At 42.0% G+C, this 23,519-nt stretch overlaps 2 protein-coding genes across 7 annotated transcripts in view; both read left to right on the top strand.

Moving 5' to 3' along the window:
* The window catches only part of LOC6606379, a 30,502-nt gene extending 18,855 nt beyond the window's left edge, over positions 1 to 11,647 (top strand). For 4 of the 6 annotated variants that reach the window (XM_032721255.1, XM_032721256.1, XM_032721254.1 and 1 more), the window contains 2 exons: positions 7,976 to 8,162; positions 8,260 to 11,647. In XM_032721255.1, the coding sequence (XP_032577146.1) occupies positions 7,976 to 8,162; positions 8,260 to 11,065 (2,993 nt within the window). In that variant the 3' untranslated portion in view covers positions 11,066 to 11,647. Of the gene's footprint in view, positions 1 to 321; positions 534 to 5,663; positions 5,875 to 7,975; positions 8,163 to 8,259 lie in introns of those variants that run through there. The other 2 variants (XM_032721258.1, XM_032721257.1) reach the window with 2 other exon arrangements.
* Positions 11,648 to 13,165: 1,518 nt separating this feature from the next.
* On the top strand, positions 13,166 to 22,517 carry LOC6606377 (serine-aspartate repeat-containing protein F). Its single transcript, XM_002031146.2, has 8 exons — positions 13,166 to 13,378; positions 13,479 to 13,618; positions 19,287 to 19,355; positions 19,415 to 19,744; positions 20,527 to 20,584; positions 20,709 to 20,780; positions 20,838 to 21,374; positions 21,434 to 22,517. The coding sequence occupies exons 3-8, from the start codon at positions 19,347 to 19,349 to the stop codon at positions 21,559 to 21,561; spliced, it is 1,134 nt and encodes a 377-aa protein (XP_002031182.1). The 5' UTR covers positions 13,166 to 13,378; positions 13,479 to 13,618; positions 19,287 to 19,346; the 3' UTR covers positions 21,562 to 22,517.
* Positions 22,518 to 23,519: the final 1,002 nt, after the last annotated feature.

Raw genomic sequence — 23,519 nt, 5'->3', positions numbered from 1 at the left:
TAACTCCGTTTATAGCTCTGTTTTCTGGGGGAGGGGATCAAGGGGGCATCAAAGGCTTATTTAAAATGGACAATGCGTTGATTAAACGTCACGGGCACGTACAAAAACAACAACGACAACGACGGCGCGTTGACTTTTATTATTTTATAATCTCCCAATGCATTGGGCCTACAACGGGTGGGAAAGAGAGCGAGGGATCTCAGATCGAAGCGAGAGAAAGAGAGAGCTAATTGATATTCTTGGCAGTCAGCAAAAGCGGTAGAAGGCCCAAAGCCAAGTCGAAAGCCGAGCTCTTGCCAGTCGAAGTTGAAGGACTGTGGCAACTTGACGCTCCAAGCGTTGCGCATGCGCAGTAGCAAAACCAAAATAACAACCAGAACAATCCCAGAAACTGCAGTGAAGAGTTGATATATTATAGCCAAAAACTCCATGATAATGATCTAAGTTTTGTGTCGTGTCGTGCTGAGGTTTTGGAATTAATAACAACATGTTGCTAAAAGTGGAAAATATCGAAATGGAGACGTTCTGTTGCGGTGAGTAGCCGTTTATCTCCATAGACCACGAAACTCAATTACGAAACGGGGGCAGCAAAGTTGAAAAAATCTCGAGAGCGGGTTCTTCAAAGTGCCACCAGCACTTAAAATTCAGGCAGTGAACTCCATAACAACGAGTGATTTAAAATAGGAGAAAGGGGTTTCCCTACTGCTGCATGTAAATTGAAGGATCTTTTAGAAGAAGCGATTTATAAAAGTGAAGAGAAAACTTGTGTATGGTAATTGAAGGACCTTTCAGAATAAGCAATTTCCTTCTCCCTTTTTTTCCTCACCATTATTTTTGGTAATCCAAACTCGACTGGGGGGCACGTGCACGAAAAGAAAGATGAGCGACACGGCTTCAAAAATAGAGCACAGATTGAGTTTCCGCTTAAAACAGTCTAGACTTCAGACGTTTTTTTCTTCGCTGCTGCTCCCCTATTTTCTAATTAATATCACAAAAAAAAACGGGCAGGAATATGGAAAGCCAGACATAAAAACCGGGATATTAGGGGGAAAACCCCGATGGCAGCTGCTACCCCAAAAAAAAGCAGATGTGCTGGGGCATAGCGCGTGCCCTTCGTCGACTAGGCTTCAAAATAATGCTCATATTTCTGAATGTGCCACACAGTGCCTCCTTTCCCCAGGCTCGTTTAAAAATAGCAAATAAGCAAACAGCAATTATAAACTCAATTGAAAGGGCTGTGCGTGATGTTAATGCTGAGCAACAGTCGCGGATGGGTCGATGGGGCAGGCGGTTGGGTTCGGAGGGGCGGTGGAAGGGCAACAGGTGCCGCAACGCAGCAGCATAAATGCAAAAACAAAAATAAGCAATACAAACACAGGCACATGCCCTGTTGCCAGACAACAATAACAATAACAACAGCACAGAGGGCAGCCTGTGCAGAAAGTAACGTACAACTTGCAGTTGGCGCAAAAAACAACAACGCGCAGGCGCAGACGACGCAAAACCAACTTACTGAGCAAAATTATCAAAATAATACTCAAATTGTTATAAATTTCCCAGAAGTACAAAACTAACAACGAGTGGTTAATGGTACTATGCAAATATCGTTAATTTGATGCTATATTCTAAAAAATATAGTTGTTTAAATTACAATTAATTCAGAATTAATATAATATTATTATTTTATTATTTTTTTATTATTATTATTATTTTTTCAAACTAAACATATTTTTCCCAATATTTTATTATTTTTTTTTTATTATTATTTTATTTTTTTGTTTATCCCAATATATTTATAACAGTTAATTTATGATTAAATTTTTCTTCGCTTCGAATATTTTTGCATATTATAAGTAGTTTCTCTCAGTGTGTAACATGGCAGCGAATGCGACACGCACCGGAAATCCCTCATAGAAGGCTGTTTAAGTGTGCGTGCGACTGCGACAGGCGAAGCTTGCAGCATAAATTGCATGCAGGAAACAACAAAAACACATATGTAGATGCTCCAGCTCGCTCTTTCGTTCTCTCTCTCTCGCATTCTCTGTCTCTCTTTCGCTCACTCCCTCGCTCTTGTTTATTAAACGGAAACGAAAAATTTGACTTGATTATTGTCAAGTTATCATCGTGGTTGTTTGGTTTTTTTCAGTTTTTCCCGCTTGATTTTGTTCGCTTGCCATAAAAAAATAGCGTTCTTGTTTACACTAAGCAGCAAAATGCGGGCTATAGCTATTACTTTTAGTGGTATAATTTATTGGAGATTTTTACTCACGTCTATTAGCCTTCAAGTTTTCGTTATTCCCATTTGCCGAATGCTTTTTATGTCTTTTTTTTATCTTTTGTAGCATAGTAACATGCATTTGGCAAGTATTTACCAATTCTAGAAAACCCATTCAGTAGGGAAAACATTTCCCTAAACATTTCCCGGGAAATTCTTACCCCACAGCAAAGAGTTATCCCATCAAATTCACATGAAATGATGTGTGTGCATTGTTTTAAATTGGCCAACAAAATATTTATGACTGTATTAGGGAGTCTCCTTCTGATGCCTGAAATGTTGCTTCCGAAATTTATGGAGACATTTATTGGCAGCCAGAATGCATAGATCAGTGGAATCACTGGCGCAGTGACATAAATACCACCCCATTCCCCCACCGAAGTGCATCGAATAAATAAGAAACGTAAAAAATAACACAAACACCTCAAGAGCAAAGCATTTGAATCGTGTTTGATGGAGTGTTTGACAAAGTTGTCGCTTTTCCAACTGGGCCGGGCATTAATCAACTTTAGTCGGGGGTCTGCGGCGTGATGTGTGGAATTTTCCCCTTTATAAGACCACAAATGTTGAGTTTAACACGAATCCGTAGCCGCACTTCTTATGAGAATTTTAATATTTTCGTTGAAAAATTACAATTTTCTTCGCTTCGAGTTCATCTTGACGAATGAGGCAAGACACTTGACACCTGCTGCACAATTACTCAATGCCCTAATACCACGAATCCCTCGGATCGAGATCTATATTAATAGAATGGACTTACAAAAAAAAAGAGTTGCCGCCCATTGTTATTTTAACGGAATTATTGAGGCAAACATGTGTGTGGGAGTCGAGTCGTCCGCATATGTGCATATGTATATATGCATTCTATATGTCTGACATTCCCCATCCGAGTCGGGGCAGCCAGCAGCACAAGCCCTTTTATGACAGCGACAGCGCGGAATAACAAAACATTAATGTCAGAAACGTCAAAAATAACATCAGATATGAGGAACTTTTACCACGGACCTCCCAGTTGTTTACAAATCACTAAAAACTGCATTAAAATGCCTAATGCCTTTTCTGAACTTGGCTTAAGTCCCAAGGCCCTACTAGCGATCCAAGTAAATGCATTTTATGCCTGCCTACTTGATGTGCCATTTATGAACTTCCCTTCTTGATTGCCGTCTCCTATTTCGCATTTCCATATCTAGAGTTTATAACTCCTCCCTTTTTTTGGGATGGGGAGTGGAAATGCCTGTGCTTCATTTTCCATGACGCGGCACGCAGCGTGAAAATGCTGCACCCCATCCGCGGAATTTTCCCCCGCCATTCGGCCTTCTTTAGTATTTGTTTTCCTTATGTTTATGGCTTGGAAAACGGTTCGATGCCTCATTTTTCTTTTAGCTATAGTTTTTGCCGTTTCGCTATTTAGGGCTGAAAGTGAAATTTCGAAATGTTGTTTATGTTTGCTTTTAGCGGGAAATTCCTCGATGGTTTCAGTAGCTGCAGTTGCGTGAAAGGGAGCTGTGGAAAAGCCCTGTTCGATGCACTATTTTATGATGTGTTTCTAAATGTTTTCATTATTAGACGTTTCAATGAGAATATAAATTTCTTCATTTACTAGGTCATCGAGGGCTCCATTGAGTCTTGCCAGAATATAGTTCGTTTCATTTGTACAATGCGTATAATGCGTATCTGGCGGTAGATCTAACAAAACTTAGGGTTTTCTATAACTATCAGTATCACCAATAAATTCCTGACCGCATCTTTCACTTAATTGGAGCATTCGTGGACCGCAGAAGCACAAGGCTGTCATTAATCCGAACATCGCTCCATCCACTGACCTCTCTCGAACCCGAAACAAAAACACAGATTGCCTCCGGAATTGAGAGGCAAATGCAGGCACATTCAGACACCGAGTGCCAAATCAAATGCAATGTCATTTATAATCGTTGGGACTGACCATCCCCATGCCCATTCCCATTCCATTTGGACCACTCCACTCCAGCACACCCCCATCCATTTTGGAATTTTCCCCCCCGGTGTCCAGCTGTCAGAAATTCTCACACTTTGTGCCAGGAACACTAAACTGAGAGACAATGAGAACAGCAATTTCCATTTAACGATCTGGTGGCTCGGGGGATGGCGGAATGTGGCTGGACATGGCACCGAAACTAGAACTAAAACAATTTAAATCACTTATGATTTATGCTCAGTGCGAACCAAATCTAAATTAATACAAATCTCTGCGAGAACGGCAGAATCTCTCTTCTTGGGCAATTCGGAATTTAGGTTAACCGGGGAGCAAGGAAAGGGAGTCTGAACTTTTGTGAGAAAGGATTTATCTGGGCTTGGACAGATCCGAGGGAATGAATGGGCAAGTACTATATGTATGAAACGAAGCCAAGTGCTGAAATCTCACAAGGAAGTCGACAATTAACCAAATCCAAGTGGTAAACTGGCCTCAAATTAAAAGATATATGCGCATAATTAAGTTACAGTTGACATAATTAAATGATAATTGTTATGGCTGTATGGTATGTAGCCACCACACACACATGAGTGTATTTTGAGTTATTTGCTGTTTGTTTGACTCTCGAGGGGGAGGGTTAATTTGTGTGTCGTCCGGTGTCCCCTGGCCCCCAAAAAAATGCCCCTCCTTTAACCCATCGCGTTCGTGGCTGCAGTCCATTTAATCCCGCATTTATATTTCTGTGTTCGCCTTTCGTTGATTTATGTCTCTTGCTAAAATACAAAAAAAAGAAAACACAAAAAATGTCACCATCCGTGGTTGGCATTTATTCAAATTGTCTTCCCCCAAAAATTGTTGCTATACCCTCTGCAGTTTACCACTCTCACTCCACACATCATCATAAAAATCAAGCGATCTTGGGCTAAAAGTTCACTATAAGAACATTTTTGATGAATTATTTGGGAATATATGGGGGCTCCTCTTTGAGGCAGCCACTTGGAAATGGACTTAATAGTATTTCAGGGAAAAACGTTTGTTGTTTGTCTTCTTTTTTGAAGATTTTATATTGCTATATAAAATGTTGTTGCTAAAAAATTCAGATGTATTTATTTAAGTATTGGTTTTATGTTTAGAAAGGTTACCATAGTGTCAGACTAATAAAGTGATCTTTGCTAGAACAAAGCTTTCACATGTCAGATAAGAATGCTACTTGTGCCGCTACGAGTATAAGCATAAAAGAATCCATTTAATGTACGAGATTTCTCAATCCAACCGTTTGGAACCAGATTCCTGAACTGCCCACTGTCAGTCAGAGAAGCGTTAGTTTTAATCCATTAATTAAAGTCGTAATCCTAGGCAGCCGGGCAATTTGCGGTCAAACCACAGCGCCACAATTGTGGTTCCAGCAGTTCCATTCGACGACAATTAGCGCAATGTACGAGTCGGATTGTCGCGCTTGACAATCAAAAACGTTGTGTTTTTTGATTAAGTTTTAAGCAAAATTCAAAACGAACAAATCAAAATCGATATCGAAGTGGAAGTGGAACTGTGGCAATGCCAACGAAGGGCAGTTGTCGCCTCTTTAGCTGCGTTTCGGGGCAGCGAAGACCGTCGAAGGAGGAGGAGGATTATGTGGATATGGAGATGAGTGAGTTCCATAAGCATCTCGTATCTTGTATCTTGTAGCTCTGTCGGGATGCAGCTGGGCGATGCGAGGTCCATTAAATTGTGATCGATCACAGCCGAAATGCGGGAGTACCATATTTTGCAAATTGCAAATACGCAGCGCAAATCAACAGAGCTGCACAAAGATGATGAACAAAGGGAGCATTTTGTCTTAACCAAAATGGAGATGCGATTTAACAATTACCAGATGTTCCCCCACTCTCAGTTATTCCGGAATATATAGTCCACGGAGCAACTCAATGTCAGACTGCGCTTTTTCCATTCCTTCCCTGCTCGCTGCAATTTTCAACAGCCGCGTTGCTGTCGCAAAACTGTCGTCTGCCATGTAATTGAGAAATAAATTTCAATGCAGCGACAGCCTCCTGCTCCTCCTGCCTCCTCCACTTCAGTCACAAAATCAAAGTTGTCCAACTGAAATGAAACAAAAGCCATTAAGGCCAAACTCGGCGGAGGAGCGAGGTCATGCAGGATCAACAACTCAGAACTAATGTTAGCCAAATCTACCTAAAATCAACTTGTGGTTTGTCAAAACAAATTTTTAAATTTAATATAAGCAGCGGAGAATTTGAATGCTCTGAAGAATTTAGGCCTCAAAATCCTTCAATGTTTAAAAATATAATAAGTATGTGCATTTACTCAACTTTTTTTCTGTGCTTGCGGACAGGATAAACTTTTATGTGGTCACAGTAATTAATCATTGAAAAGGGCCAAAGCAAAGCTTTCGCAAACTACCCACAGATCCACTTAATTATGTTGTCACAGGGGTCGTTTTTAGGGGGCATCAAATAAAATTTGACAATATTTTGCATATGAAAACGAAGGCTGAAATGAAACGAAGCAAAATACATCAGTGGCCCCTCGTATTTTTGTTTTTCCACGTCATGTATAGTATAGAGTGGAGCTCCGGTTCCAGTTCCTTTGCCTCATAATGAGCACCAGCTGCACATACTATATGTATGTATACGAATCTGGCAAAGTCGGGCAGGAAAAACAGAGAAACCGAGAAGCAAAGTGTACTGGGCGACAGGAAGAAAGAGCAAAATACAGATAGAGATACTTCTGCTGACGTCGCCGCCATTTGTGGGTGTCAAGAAGTTCAGATTCTGGCAAATGCAACAGTGGATTTCGGTTTGGCCAGGAGATAGCATCGCCTTGTCCTCCTCCATCCATGTGAGTGTGTGTGCAGCATCAACGCTTGAGTTCTTGTAAGTTTCGCTCCGAGGAGATTTATTTAAATGCGCTAAACGTGACTGAATTTATGGGCAACCTGAAACTCAAGGAGGGAGAATATCGCTGGGACAACAACTGATTAGTCCGGCCTAATTTATTTGGCTAAAACGGGAGGATAGAAAAATATGCCCCATCTGTAATTTATCTTGTTTTATTTTGTTTCATCTGGAGATCTCTTGTTTTCCTTCCACTAAATCCAAATCCAACCAGTCGCCAAGAGATTGTCACTGCGGAATGTCGGTGTGTGGAAAGTGCAATAGATTCCTGGCATTTTTTTGAAATGCTGTTGAGCAAGATTCGTGAATGATTATAAAATAAGAACCGAAAGATATTATATTGGGATTACAGATTGTGAATGAGTGAGCAACCTGAAATATTAAGGTGTTGGTTGGGTTGGATTTTCTCAATCGAAAACATTTCTGAAAACCTGCTGTGCTGAGATAAGAAACTTTTCCGATCTACATGACACAGTGCCTCACTTCCCATTGAGTCCTTGATTATCGCACATTGAATAATAGCGGCGCTTGAGCGGGCCAAAAAGTCAAATTCTACGAAGCGAAGTTAAATAAAAGTGTTCCGGGAGTAGTGTCTGTTTGAAGAGGTCACAAATCAAGTTGGTCAAATCCTAAGTAAACACATTATTTATCACAGACACAGACATTCTCTATATAAATATATATGTATGTGTTTTCGTATATATGGGAATAGAGATTATTCAGGGGTCGCCGTGGGCCATTGCTTTCTTATCAGCAGCAACTCCTCTAAGGCGGAGTCAATCGAGTTTTCGAGTCATTTTCACTGACCGTCCCACGATCTTTTTGCTCATTTTGCAGACAACTGCGGCAACGTGAACAACACGAGTGGATCGAGTGCATCCGGATTCCTGGGCTCCCCCGGCTACAACATGGACGACATCCTGATCATCACCGCCAAGCACAGCGAACGCGCCTATTTGAGGGCCACTTTCCTGAAGAACCACTTCGACAAGATCACCAAACAGCGCGGACGGAAACCATTCAAGTGAGTTGAAAACTCTAAGATATATGATTAATAATAGTAATTATTAATTTGTAAATTTCATTGACTAACATATTTGGCATCTGTTTATCCTTTTCAGTTTTCTGCATATCAAAATTGACGATGGTCCCTTCAGCGAGGAGATTGCCCACAAGTACCAGAACACAGCTTTGCAGATTGTGATCCTCTGTCCCGCCCTACTGGCCCTTCCTCACAGCTTCCTGATGACCCAGCTATCGTCCATCATTCGCGTGGAGAAGGTCCTGGCCATTTTGTTGGATGTCAGCGAGGACAAGGTGAAGGAGATGCACAAGTCGGCACTGCCCAGTTACTACAAGTGGCGTCGTTGTGTGGTGCGCGATAATGACCAGGTGCAGATCAGCAATATCCTGGGCATAGCCACCGATATCCTGGGACGCGCGTTGTGCCAGCGTCCACCGTGCCAGGACAGCTCTGGCGGAGGAAGTGGTGGACTCTCGCGCAGCTTCTCTAGCTGCACCGAGGGATTCACTGTGCTGCCCAAGAAGGTTAAACTGGGCCAAAACAAGGTGGTTGCTCTGCTGGCGGAACCGCTGGAGAAGAACGACACCTTGAAGCTGCTGGTGGAAAAGTCCGGTGAGCTGATCGAGCTGCGCAACTTCAAGTGCCGCAATCCCTACACCCTGCAGTTCAATATCCCGGAGGCCTGCATGGAGATCTCCACCATGATCGAGATCCGCATCGAGAAGAACAACAAGAGTCTGGGTGCCAGGCCCATCAAGTGCGAGAGCCGTCTGCGGGAACTGGAGCAGCTGCTGCGTATCGAGGACTCCCCAATTGAGTTCATGTGCCATGCCCTGGGAATTGGACCCGTGGAACGGGATGCCCTCGATCAGCACTTGCTGCAGTGCTTCCAGCGCAACATGCCGCCCAACTTCCACCTGCTGAGCGGTCCCAGCGAGCGTCAGCCACACTTCTTCACCCGTCTGGAATCCAGTCCAGAGGAGTACCCCACATTGCTGCACTTTGCCGCCAGGTGGGGCCTGAATCGCTTGTGCATCCAGCTGATGGAATGCCCAGGTGGCGACACCGCCTGCGGAGTAAGAAACTGCGCCGGACGCACTCCGGCCGAGTTGGCCGAACAGGAGGGACATCACAAGTTGGCACAGAACATCGTTAGCTTCGCAGAGTTCCACGAACTGACCACCATGTATCATTACTTCAAGGGAGTGACTCCGCCAGGCGAGAGCTGTCCCAAGCCCAATGCCAATGTGGTAATTGAAGCACATCCCGGTAAGGCCGGAAAGACCAACAAGCCACCAAAGGAACTGCCCACGGCGGAGTATATGGAGATGTCCAGTGGATCGGAGCGGGAGAACACACCTGAAGTGAGGACCAAAACGGAAACCCTTGCTATCTCGAATCTCAACTATATAAGTGTGGAAACCGAGGACGAAAACCTGCAGGCTTCCGTGGCCGAAAAGAAGGTTGAATCTGAGAAGAAACTGCCCGAGGCTGGCAATCAACCCGGCCCCGAAAAGACCACCAACGAATTGAGGATCAACGAGCCACCCTACTATCAGTCCAAAGAGCAGAACCAACAGCCAAAAGAACTCAAAAACCAGAGCAAATCCCTGGACGAAGTGGATGCGGCGCCACTCTATCAGACCGACAAATTCAGTCAAGAGTGCTCGCAACTTTTGGAAAACCAACTGGGCAATGACTACGTGCTGCAGCCCTCCAATGTGCCGGTGGCCCAGGATGATGGCAACTATTTGTTCCAGCCATCGAATAGACCCGTGGAGGAGCACCTCCGGTTGAATCGGTGCACCAACAGACAGCCCGGATATGGAACACTGAAGCGCAGTGCCAGCGACGCTTCCGCCGCCAGTCACACAAGATCCAATGCCGACGATGAGCTGGCCGAGATTATGCACGATTTCAAGAACAACGTGCTCTCCATTCGGGACGTGGAAGTGCTGGTGGAACGCTGGAAGCACCGCAACGATGTGCAGCAGAGCTTCCGGGAGAAGCAGGATCAAATCGACCAGCTGCGACGTGAGTACGAGCGCATTCAGGAGCAGGTGAAGTCTCATCTGAAGCGCGAAACGCCCTTCGAGCGGATCAAGAAGTTCTTCTTGCGATCCAAGACACCTGGGGGAAACGACAGCCTGCTGGACGAGACCAAGTCATCGATAGCCACCAGCTGTAGCTTCAAGTCCGCAGGTGGCGTGAGCTCCACCGCTGGAGCAGGACGTCCAATCAGTTCGCTGAGCCTGCAGAGCGTGTCCAGCTCGAGTTCCTCCTCCGGCAGACTGAGCACCGGCAGCAATTGCAGTGGTGCCTCGCTGGGAGATTCAGGCACCCACTCGGATCACGAGGATCGTCGCTTCCCCCACTGTCGGATGATGGACAACTACATGGTGCCACCGACACCGAGACCCGTCTTTACGCCCAGCTCAACGCCCGGTGATGAGCGTCATCAGATTGTATTCCCCTCGCCCATGTCCAGTTGCCAGCGCTTGAACACACCCACCAGTCCCACGGGATCCGAGCACTATCAGATGTTCCCCTCGAACATACCCGTGTACGGCAGCCAGCCGCTGGTTGGATCCCAGAGCAGCAACTACCTGAACACCATCATGGAGGCCAAGGAGCAGGCGGAGACACAGCACTACCAAAACCAGAACGGAGTCACCCTGCAGCCCATTAAACTGAACGAGCGCTCGAACATCATCTACGGCAAGCTGACCAAGAGCAGCTCCGCCAGCGGATGCAGCTCCTTCAAGCCCAAACAGATCCCAGTACCCTGTCCCCAGGTGGGCAGCATCGAGGTCCAGGCCGAAGTCTACCAGAATGTGGGTGACGTTGCTCCGGAAAAGGAATCCAAAGCAGAGGAGGAGGCGCCAAACTACATGAACTGCTAGGCCATCCCAACGACACATGTTGCAATCGAAAGATTCGAAAGATTTTCATATATTGGTATTCGTTCGATTTACATGCGTTCGATTTAAATTTTGATCGAAATCGAAATCCTTAATATTTGCTTAGTCTGTAAGCTCATCCATTGCATACTAAATGAAAGGATAAAATGAGTATGAACTAGTTATCGGTATTCTAAGTATATGGTTAAGATATTCAAAAGAGTGCCTTGTGCCTTTGAAGTTTTTGAAACTGAAATTGGACAGTTAGAACATCAGAGGTCTCAAGATCACTTCGGATTACTTGTATTATCTCTGTAGTCTTCGGTTTCAGCGACTAATTGTACATTTGTGAAACGATTGCAAGCAACCAAATCAACATATCGCTAGCCTTTAAGCGTAGATCCTAAGTCGATACCAACAAACCAAGCAGCTGACATATCAACGCGATTCATCCAACTCTAGGAATACCCCATTTAGCGCTAAGAATCCCACCTCTGGCATGCCGCTAAGCATGAAAAACTCGTTCATTCTCCACTGCTCAACCCGCAAAGTTAAACGCAATAAATTTTTTTATATATAAGCAAAGTCAAACCTATTTTCATTTGCACGTGCGAAGGACGTGGTGTTTGGTGTGGCAGGACTTGTGGGAGGCAAAGTGTCCGTGGCGAACAGGAAATCGTGCGGCATCCCTTGCAACACGCAAAACGGGATTGCAACTGCCAACGTAAATTTCCCTTTTTTCGGAAGCAAACGCAAGTTTGCATTTATGCTGACTGGAATGAGTTTTCCATGCTTCCGCTCAAATATTAGAAAAGCGAAATGGAAAAGTGAAACGAGTTAAATAACAGAAATGCTTGTAGCTCTCTTTTCTGCTGACAATCTAATGGCCGCTTAGGGATTAATGCTAGCTGCAAAAATTACGAATAGCATTAATTCAGCTTACAACGGTCGGAAATTGTAATGGAAGTTTATGGAGCACTGCTTAAACAAAAATTATTGATTGTTGCAAATGTGCAAGTTCCATAGTTGAAGGACAGGCCGAGTACATTTTTTCAAGAGTTCAAAAAGGCACAATATTAAATATTCAGATTAAAAATGATATTTGCAGCACCAATACCAGAGAGATTTCAATTTGTTCCTCCCCCAAAAGTATGCCACAAAAATGCTGAAAAGCGAAATGCGGAAACCTCATAGGAGTACCCAATACCCAGCATCCATCCTCGTCGGGCTGCCACCAGCATCCGCCACTCGAGGGAATACATGGATCCATATATGCAGTGCAGCTGAGGGACAAAAAAAAGAAGACCATAAATGTATAAGCAAGGATTCGCACTAAGCCGGCATCTCTTAATTCACACTCAATGGGCCGCAAAAATCTCTCGCTGCGCTCCCGTTGCGTACGCTCTGCATAGTATTTTTCCCAGCTGGCTTGCCACTCGCGTTGCATGAACGCAAACACAAAAAACAAAAAACACACACACACACAGAGACGGAGGGCAGACAACATGGCCACAATCAGTCGGCCATCAGTCTTTGGCCTGCACCATTTCCGTATCCGCTCCGCTCTGTTGTTTGTTTTGTTTCTCTGCTGTAACGCAGCGATAAAGAGAGAGAGAGAGAGAGAGAGAGAGCGAGAGCTTTGTAAGAGCAGAGCTTTTATATAAAGGGCTTACAATATTCGAAATACCATAAAACTTACAAAGATACTAACCTTTAATTTTTGATTTATTTTATACATAATAAATGAATTATTAATTAGTAAGGAAAAATAGGTTTGCAACAATCAGCAGCTCGTTTCATTGCATAATTCTGCCTTAAAACTGAGAAAAATAATGTGTACAATCTTAATTATAAATATTTATAAGAACGTAGGTCATTACTGAGAAAGCAAACCTCCCCCAAAAACCATTTCAGTAAAAATTAGCTCAAAAGTACCTTCATCATGCCCTTCACTGCTTACAGGGTATTCAAAAAAGTGAGAGCAAAGCGCGTTGGGAGAGAGAAAGCTGGCAAAAGGGAGCGGGAGAGAGCCGAAAGCTTTCACTTGAGCAAGGTAAAAGCGAACAAGTGTGTATAAAAAGGACATTTCGTTCAGTCGTCGACTTTGTTAATTAAGCGAAACTGCGACGCAAAAAAGCGGAACAAATTTTCTTTGGCCACAGAGAAAAACGTTTCCATTTTCCGCTGCAACAAAGTGTTTAAAAAGTAAAACATACTGTTTGCCATTTACTTGCATAAAAAACAATTGTGCATCTGAAAATTGAATGTTAGCGCGTAACCAGTGAACCAAAATCGAAGGACGTGTTTTGTGTGTGTGTAAGTTTGTGCAAAGAAAACACTTGCAACCATTTTTGCAGCTTCAACTGCGTAGAAGCCAGGGGAAACACACGTTAATTACATTATACCCACGCCGCAGAATCTTTGATTCGCTGAAAGTCCTGGGACTCAGTGCTAATTAATCCTGGGACTTGCTGCTTCCATAGCTGCAAAAAATCCGAGAGGCTGCAAATGCATTAAGCAGGTGGACGGAACACCGCACACCGTGAATAATTGAAGGTAGGTGAAGTTGCCCTGTCAGCAGGCCAGTGAAACTGATGCCAGATTTCAGCCCACATCACCGCCACGAATCCACGCATTAACCTTCGTCCTTGGCGGGAATTGTGTGCTCTTCTGGTCGGCATTTTTGTATATTTTAATTATTTATTTCTGCCACTCGAGAACGGCAACGGTTGCCACCCCAGAGTGCCGAGCACTCGAAACTTTCTGCACAGCAACACATTTTTAATGATGTGCTAAACGATCATCCTGAGGCCCATGTAAATTTTTCACCTCGCAATGCGGAGCTTAACCCCTTGGGTTTTCATGTGACATATTTGTAAAATGTAGATGCTGGCAAAAGCAAATGACCTATGGCCAAAAATAATGAATACGTTGTTGTTGTCTAATTACATTATGTTGCTTATTTAGCTTCCAGTTCCACTCTCTAGAAATATACAAGAACTCACATTTTTTAATGACTTTCTTAAACATATAAAACTTGATAAAAAGAATAGAGAGATGAATATAAATTGCATGTATTATTTTTGCCCCATAAGGAGGATAACCACTGGGGTTATCCTTTAGCTGAGTGCGAATCTGCAGAAGATTCCAAAGAATGTCGGTATAGGCCTCCGACAACCACACATTTTTAGGGACTTTTAAAACCATCCTCAAGGGAAAAAACCCGCACAAAAGTTTGTTGCCGCATGAGATAGATAACCTAAAGTATTCCGAAGAAGTTGAATTGAAACAACAAAATATATCCCCTGTATCAAAATATAGAAAATTATACATTCTTCTATTAATTTAAATTACAAAAATACATTTTAAATTGAAGTGTGATGAACGCATATATTGCAGTTTAAGATCAATAAACAAAAAGTCTAAAAGTGAAAAATAATTTGTTGTAACACTTAAAGCGCCAAACTCTGCAGACTGGTGACTTAGTGCATATATTATTTTCCGGGTATGTGACAATCACTTCACTGGTTTTTTGTTTCGGGCTCTTCTTGGCTTGTCACCAGCGTCTTTGGGTCGAGTTGGCGGGCACTTATAAATATTTCAAGCAGTCAAAGCTGGGCTGTGTAGGTCTTGTGTGTCCTTTTTCCTAGCAAATATGTAAGCAGCCGCAACTTGTTAGCGTGTGTGCTGCACAAACACCAGCAAGCGTTTCCGCTTCGCTTTCTGTGTCAGCCAGCGGATTTTTCATCCTCTTCATCATTTTCTTGGCCAAGAAGCCGTCGCATTGTTGCTATATAATTTTAATTACCACTTGGGCGACTTTTGCGCCGTGAGTCGGTGAAAAAGAGACTCACTGTATGAGTGAATGAATGAATGAATGGCACAAGACAGGCCGAGTGGAGGCTAGAAAGCATCTGAAATGCAGAGTGCACTATACACACATACGTGTGTATGCGTAGCTCGCATATATAAATTCCTGTTTAGGTATAATGCAGAACCGACAAACAAAAACCCTTGCAATACAATGCGAACAATTCCAGAGAAAAGCCGCATTGTTATGGCAAAGCCACAGACAACCGGAAAATATTGCGCATACGCCGCGTACGGCTGCCACTCAAAGTTATGCTGCGTATGGGAAATGTTACACACAGCATAATTGCTTATTTGCCGCTTCGATGGCCATCTAAACCATATTCGGTTTAGACACAGACGAATAGATAACCATCCCCCATCCGCCAAGTATCGATTGTAATTCATACAAAGCCAATGACCACAGCGAACCGCCCAAATTTCCGTCCTTGGGCGTTCTGTTGGTGGGTGGCAGCAAATTAAACTTTCTATAGACAAGTTTTTCGGTCTACAGAAACTTTTTCTTTGCCATATTATAATACCTAAGGAGCGATAAAATATGAGAGAAGCTTCGCACCCAAAAACCCGTGGCTTCAAATGGGGTTGTATTTGTTTCCATTAAAGTAGATACTTGAAATTTTGGCCATCTACAAGATTTCCCTAATACAAGTTTGCCAGGAGAGTTTGGAAAGTTTTCGCATATTTAATGTTATGGGTTGTCAATTCAATCGACCGTCATTTTATGAGAGTACTAGTCAAAGTTTATTGAATTTTTTCGACATCCATTCCTCATATTTTCATTTTTTGCTGGGCTTAGAAAATACGCTTGCCACTTTACATTGATTGGAAGAGCCAAAGTTCCAATGACTATGTAGTTAGCAGTCAAAAGCATACGAAAGGTACTTTTTGAACACTGCTACCATAATATTTGGGCAACGAGTAAAAAAGTCAGTTAAATGGCCAACGCTTGGCAGCCGCTCAAAGAGCCGCAAACGTAATTGCAATAGCGATAACAACGTTTTTAGGACGATCATTATAATCATGCAATTTGGCCCACGTCCTTTCAAGGACTGGACGCTTTCAGCCAAAGGAAGAAAATATTTACAAAGAATTGTTATTGCAGTTTGCTAAGTCGTTTGACTGTGCTGTCCCACTAGCATATTTATACTCTATCATAAATTCGCCTTTTATTGACAACATTTTGCCAGGCGACACCAGAGAACGAAAAACAAACTTTATTCTTAAGGTTTTTAGGCTTTAAAACCACCACATTTATGAGCTTTAAATTAAAGCCATACTCTGGGAACAGGTTTATCTTAAGCAGGATTATTTAACAACAAAATTAGCAATTTATTAATGGATACGGGGAGTAGCTTAACAGTTTCATAACTTACCGAATGTAAATTTAAATAGATACCAAATATAAAGGTAAAATTGGGCGAGTTTATTAAGAAAATAAGTTTATTAAGATTAATAAAAAGTTAGGTATGCAAAAGGCTTTACCCATACAGTTTTTTACTCTGCATTTATTGGCCTGGCCAGATGGGTTTGCCGGCACTAATTGCCGGCTAAAAAATGTATTAAGGGAAAAACTCATTAACGGCTTGTGTTGTGACTGGCCAATGGCAAGGACCTTGGATTCGGTAGTGTCAGCTCCTTCTGTTGGCCGGTTAGTTAGTTGTTGGCAGGCCATGGGACTTCGACTACATATTGCATGTTATTCTGGCTCAAATAAGCCCCAACAGGCCGGCAATTTGGCAAACATTCGTATGGGCCTAGCTGGGGATTGGTATCGCAGTCAACCCATTTAAGTGTTTGTTATAAATTATTCGGCGCATTTTCAAACTGGACAACCGAATTGCAGTAACGGCAATGGCTTTTTATGCAATTTTACTGCACTGTGGCCGCCATCTGACCCCATGACGCATTTGCAACATACATACGCTCACTATGTGGCACAAGTGGCTCACATACATAACTCTGGATTTGGCCCAAACCAAATGGGGTTGGTTGCCGTTTAAATTCAGGTACGGCCAGCTTTTGAATGGAAATTCAATTTGCCCGCAGACATTTTAATTATGCAAATGAAAACGATTTGAGTACGTAGCCAGCACCTGTTTGTAGTCTCATCATAGACAAAGTTTCCCCTTTTAAATGTCTTACCACGTCATTGCAAATACCGACAAATTGGTAGCTGCTCTTAAAATCGCATAAATTGTGGCTTGCGAAAAACTAATTAAACCACTTAAGGGGGTCATCATTATAGCTATAATTCGTTGATAGCATAATGACAAGAATTTATAGTTGTCCATAAGTTACGTACCAAATTGTCTGCTTTTGAAGGTTAAAATAATCGCAATTTCTGTATTAATACATAGATAATAATACGTTAATAAGTATATATTAAATAAATACTCTTCCCAACAGAATGCAACTGTTTTAGTACTGTTTCCTTGTTTCTTTAGTTGGTTTCAAATCTCGAAACTGACAAAAGCGAAACTTTAGTTTATAACAGCTTTAGGAAGTTTCGAAACGTTGAATTACTCAGAAGAAAACTTGTTTTGAAATTAGTTTTTCCACTCGTGTTAATTGAGCTCCACTGAATAAGTTAGTGCTTAAGACCGGAAAAGTAAAGGGTTTTCTGTAAAAGAGGAAAACTAAAGCTGTCATGAGAATTGTGGCACATGGTGAGTAGTCGCAAAGTACTTTTAAAAGCTTTTTTCCAAAACAGTTCCCCCAACGAGCAACATGTCCTTTTTCACAACCTTGTAAAAGTCTGGGCTGAAAATTAGCAAAAAAAAAAATACAGATATACTCGTACGATTGGGAATATGGCTGCAGTCCTGCGATTGAGTTTGCGTGACAGGATGAGCCAGACATGTCTGACATTTGGAAATGCCAGAAAGGATCAACCGACGAGTAAACAAATCGCAGACAATTGACTGACTGACTGACGTGTTGTTTGCAGAGACAGAAAGAGAAAGCACGTCACCGGGCGACAGAGACGGGTGACATGAGCCAGCAATTAGGATTCAATGCATTGGGTATAAAATACAATTAAGGGCCATTTGGAGCAGTAAACAAGCAGTGAGCAGCGAAAGCCATGTCCGTTCGCTTTTGGCTACAGCACGTTGCAAGATGGTTATTATTATTTCAATTATGGGTATTGATTTTACAGCTAAAAGGAAAGTACACAGAAAAAAAGATTTTGCATCGAAAATCAAGACGTCATATATATCATGTTTTTAAACTCATCCCAACAAATTAAAGCAAAGATTTTTGATTTTTGCTAACTATCAATCATGTTCTTTTTTTAGTAATCTAATTATTATATTTTTTATTAATTCGCAATTTCTTATTTTTACCGTGCACTTCAGAAACCAAAACCTCATAAGTAAATCATTCCGTCTGCTGGGCATTAAAGCAAATTTATTGTTTTTAGTGACGACCCTCGGTCCTTGACTGCGAGCGCTTTCAATTATTGAAAGGAGCAGACAGCCAAAACACACACACACACACATATGCACACAGGGATACTCACGCACACACTTGCACTTCGATGGCTGTCTGCAAATGCTGCATAAATAACCGAAAAATTCATTGCATACCTCGAGGCGTGGTGCATGTCGTTCGCCAATTAAAGGCCCGTTTGCAGGGAAGAACGCCAACAATTCCGCTCATTTGCCCTCTTCGCACTTGGCTTTCGCAGCCGGCGAATACTCGTATGTTCGCGTGTCGAGTTGGCCTATTCAACTAGTTGGCCAAAAAGAGAGAAGCCGCCGGCGATATTCCCCCAAAAACCCCTATCAGCCGCTTCATTGAATTTCGCTTCTTGTGTAGAAAGTTCACTGCAGGAAAATATGCATAATTGTTTTAGTAAAAATTACTTGGGTGCTCAAATTTATTTAAATTTCACAACAAAATTCATAAATTATTTAGTGTAAAGAATCTACTATTGAAGAGAGATCTTCTTTTCATGCTTACAAAAATAAATGTAAAATTAAAACAAAATTATCAACTCTAATCCCAAAAATTAGGCCTCATTAAAAGTACACGACCTTTAGTTCGTATTTTGAATGTAGTATTACATTTTCACACAGTGCAGTTGTGCTAAATTTATCTTTTCGGTTAGCTGGTTGGCGAACGTCTGCGCTCATCCACGGGAAGTCAAATTAGCATTTGACATTTAACGAATTTCCAACGCTCTTTGTTGCCTGCTATTTTCTTACCAACTTGCCTAGACACTGAAGGTCGAAGGTAGGGCAATCCAATTACGGATAAGCATCGAAATCGATAGCGTTGCTGCACTGCGGTCTCTTCCCATCTAGATCAATTGCAATTCAAATTTATTCACTTCTTCTAATTGCCATTTCAGACAAGGCAATGAAAATGCTAAATTGAAGATAGCACAATTTTCAAATTTCTATCGGAGATCATGTCAAACGTGAGTATTTCGCAGAGAGCTGAGTACCTACGGGCATGAATTTAAATCACTTTTTCCAGCTCCTCTACATGGACAAGTCGAATGGCAATGGCGTCTATGCGGTTAGGCCCAACAGCAGCAATGGCCACATGGACAACGATAATGGCCTAAACGGGTCAGGTGGTGCTCCTGCCACCACCTCTACCACAACAGCCACTGCAACTGCAGCAGGTGCAGCCCTAATGGCCACAGCTAACAACATAAACATAATGAACGGAGCTGCCGCCGCAGCCGCAGCTTCCGCTTCCGGTCTGCCCACTTCCGCTTCCAGCGAGGACCTCAGCCAAAGCCTGTCCGAGTACACAGATGCCGACGAGAGCGTGTCCGCGCCCACTGAGTTTCTCGCCGAGGTAAAAGCATTTCAGGTTAACCAAGTCCTTCTAAACTTGCCACCAAGTTAGCCAGCTAAAGCTTCAGTACAAACAGCCAAAGTTTTAGTTTCTACTTCCGCACGAGCGAATTTTAGGTGTATATGCAAATAAGGGTGAATATGCATAAGGGTGGCAGCAACTTCAGCTTATCAATTAAATGGATGGTCAGTGGGAGTGTAAAAGATAAAAGATAATAGGGATTTAGAAAGGAGTATCAAGCTTTTGAAGTATTAAAAACAACATTTTGAGACATTCTATAGCATGACAAAGTTGTATTTACAAAACAATTATCGTATGCTAATAAGCTTATGCTTGCTTAACTGTTTGGTTTTCCTACAAAAAACCATAAGATTTTACTCATTATCCTTATCTTAGCGTGGCACAGTTACCCTTTGTTTTGCTCGACACCAAAAACAAGGAGGATCCTTGAGGGGAACTTATGCAAATGCAAATTGCTGCGCTGCCAGCGGAGATTGCGGATTTAAGTTAAAGTCCTTTCGGAAGGATTACGGCACCGAGCGCACTTGGCCAGCTTATTGATTGCTAATAAATTGCTTTCGAGCGCATTCAACTTTCAGCAGAGTCAACTTTTTTGTCCTACCCACGATGTGGGCCAGTAGATCGAGAGTGAAGGGGGTGTAGATACATATATAAGCCTTTGTTGTTGAGATGTTATGAGAATTTCAAAAGGATTTGTTGGCATTCCCTTAAACGTGTATAGTGCAGCGTACTATATTGTGTGTTTCTTGATTCTCCTGCAGTTCCTGTCCGCCGTGATGCTAAAGGACTACAAAAAGGCATTGAAATATTGCAAATTGAGTGAGTAGAATTCAAAATCAGATTCCAAAGTATGTCACCATGCTTCCGAGAGTTCGCTTTTTTGAGTCTGAAATTTAATCTACTAGGACTTTTATAATTTATAATTTTATTCGCACCGCTGCAGTCCTGCAATACGAGCCCGACAACGCCACGGCCAAAGAGTTCTATCCCCTCATCCTGGACAAGTTGCGGGCAGGTAGGTGGGCAGATGAACAATGTGGTCAGTCAATTAATACTTATCTCGTTGCCCCAGTGGCCACATCCAGCGACAGCTATGAGAACTACAATAAATCTTCATCGCCCGACTTGGCTTTGGATCTGCATGTATCGGATGTGGAGGCTGACGTGGACGGGGATGAGGCAGGAGATGCTGACGGGGATGGGGATGCAGATGCGGATGCGGATGGCGATGGCAGCGAGAGCAGCAACAATTGTTCCGAGGAGGAGGATAATGGGTGGGGGGATGATGAGATTGACAACGTGGATGTGATGGATGGCGAGGAGGAGAGCAGCAGCAGTGGCGATGACTTCGATTTGCCCATCGACGATGCAGGCCAGGATCCAGCTGCTCTCGCAGTTCACGCCCACCATTCCCATAACCACTCGCACTCCCATTCCCACAACGATTCGGGATCCTCGAGGAATTCATCCAGCGGCGGTGGAGGACGCAGCGACAACACCACACATTCCTACTCCAGTTTGCTCCTGGAGGAGGAGGACGATATCGTGCCCGTAAGCCTTAACTTTGGCCTGAAGGAGCACACAGCAGCTGACCTGGACGTGAGCAATGGTAAATGGGTGATTAATAAGTATTTCCGTACATTGACCTTATAAATTCCTTCATTTCAGGCAACAAAGTACCCTCCGCCTCCTGCAGCGATTCCGAATCCCCGACAGAACCGCTCACCCAACGCCTGGCGGCCATACTGCGCTCTAAGTGCGGCGTATCCGGTGGTGGGTCAGATGGGACCTACTAAATCCATATATATGTATACTCGTATATACTCAATCCCAATCTGTGCAGAAATTATTTTGATGTGGATAGTGCTGACGATTTGCTAACAGAATGATGTTTGATTTCTTGCCCGCTGCACAGGGGCATCTATATATTCTTGTATAACTATTTATATAAACACACTCCACCCTTTGCCCGGCTAGTTTTTCCACTAGTGCGATCGCTTTACGAACCTAGAAACCGTCCCTAACTGCATACTCTCGTATCTCGTATCTTGTATCTTCACTTGCAAAGTTTTCTCCCTAGGACAAACATATCGTACAAACTCAATAAGTACTTATATATACATCAATACCTATTTATACTATATATTGTACATGTAGCCTAGAACCCAATAAAGATATACTCGATACAGTAAGCTGAGCATGGCTAAGGATTAGGTGATTATACACACACACGGAATGCGAAACCGAATCAATATAGATTTACATAGATTTACAAGTATATATTTTAGTAAGACACCCATTCAGAACGCACAGGACTTGGAATGCTTTACATTTTTGCATTTGATAGAGATCGATTTTTTCCCCCAGGATATAGAAAGAGAGTTGCGAAGCCAAGGATAAGTCTGATATGTCTATAAAACAGACGGAGGATGGAACGAACGATCGTAGAACTACAACTGAAATGGTCCAAAGTCACAAACTACGTAGAATAAATAGATATATTTTGTATCAATTAAGCCTGTACTAGAGTCTATATATTCGTTCGATTTCGTTGTATAAGTTAATCAGGGACATAACTCTAAAAACTCCCCCAGTAATAAACCGTATATTTAATATTATTCATATAAATATTTTTATCTGATATGTGTAGCTCTTGGCTAAGTTTTCCTATCTGTATTGTTGAATTATATAATCCAGAAGGTCTGAATGTTTACGGAAGACAATTGTAATAAAAGTGGCAAGAAAGCTGGAATAGAGTCGATTTTTATTAAGGAAAAACCGGTGATGAATTGTTTATCAAACAGTTGCATTTTTATTTTAAATCCGTTATTATCAAAGATCTTTTTTTAATAAAATAATATAAAATATTATTATTTTTTAATAAAAACTTCTTAACATGACATGCTATCATCTCGTATATGTTTTTCGCATATTGGTTTTTATAAAACTTTGCTGATGATATTCGAAAATGGGGTGTTTTAAAAAGATTTTCTTATGAATTTACTGTTTATAAACTCGTTTTCTTTTTACTTATGAAATGCATTAAAAAATATACCAAAATTGCTGTTGGCTTGTTATTGCCTTGTATAATGCTATAAAAATTTCTCTGCAAATCTTTTTTGAAATAATCTATTTATATTATCTTCCACTATCCCATTTAGCAATCTGATATGTAACAAACTACTTTGATTAAATATTTCTTTTCTTCCTTCGCTCTTTAAATACTGGTTGTTTTTGAATTCGTTTCTTATTATCTTCATTATCATTATGATGTTTCAGCACCAATGGAAACTATACAAATTAAATACAGCATAACAAAATTCGTTCTATTATTAAGATTATGTTGTTTGGTTTTGTTTTTGCGTAATAAACTATTTTTGTTGTAAGTTGCTCAAAAAAATCAGGTAATGAAGCTTTGTTTGTTTCGTTTTGTTCTGTGTTGTGTATCGTGTTTAGTTGATATCTTAACTGATAATCCAAAAGTATTTCAGATGCTTAGCCATTGATAAGAACTGATGCTGCGCAAAAAAGTTTCAAATAACCCGAAAGATAATACATTTCGCCAAGACTCTCTTAAATAACTATAGCTCGACATACATCTTGTTTGGCTAACATTATAAGACATACTATCCGTTTAACAATGTTTAACATACTTACTCATTGTGATTAGCTCTAATTTCTTACAGTGTGTGCATACCTCTTGGGCTGAATATTAACTTTGATTTTTTTTTTTAGATTTAATGCTGGCCATGAG

The sequence above is a fragment of the Drosophila sechellia genome, chromosome 3R (assembly GCF_004382195.2).
Source record: "Drosophila sechellia strain sech25 chromosome 3R, ASM438219v1, whole genome shotgun sequence".
NCBI lineage: Eukaryota > Metazoa > Arthropoda > Insecta > Diptera > Drosophilidae > Drosophila > Drosophila sechellia.
The sequence above is the reverse complement of the archived record's forward strand: the minus strand, read 5'-3'. Positions and strand labels throughout refer to the sequence as shown.

Bases quoted from the DNA above. Each gene is read 5' to 3' on its own strand.
- LOC6606377 (XM_002031146.2), top strand. The intron at 19,745-20,526 runs GTAAAAGCATTT...ATTCTCCTGCAG, and splicing joins CCACTGAGTTTCTCGCCGAG to TTCCTGTCCGCCGTGATGCT. The intron at 20,585-20,708 runs GTGAGTAGAATT...GCACCGCTGCAG, and splicing joins ATTGAAATATTGCAAATTGA to TCCTGCAATACGAGCCCGAC.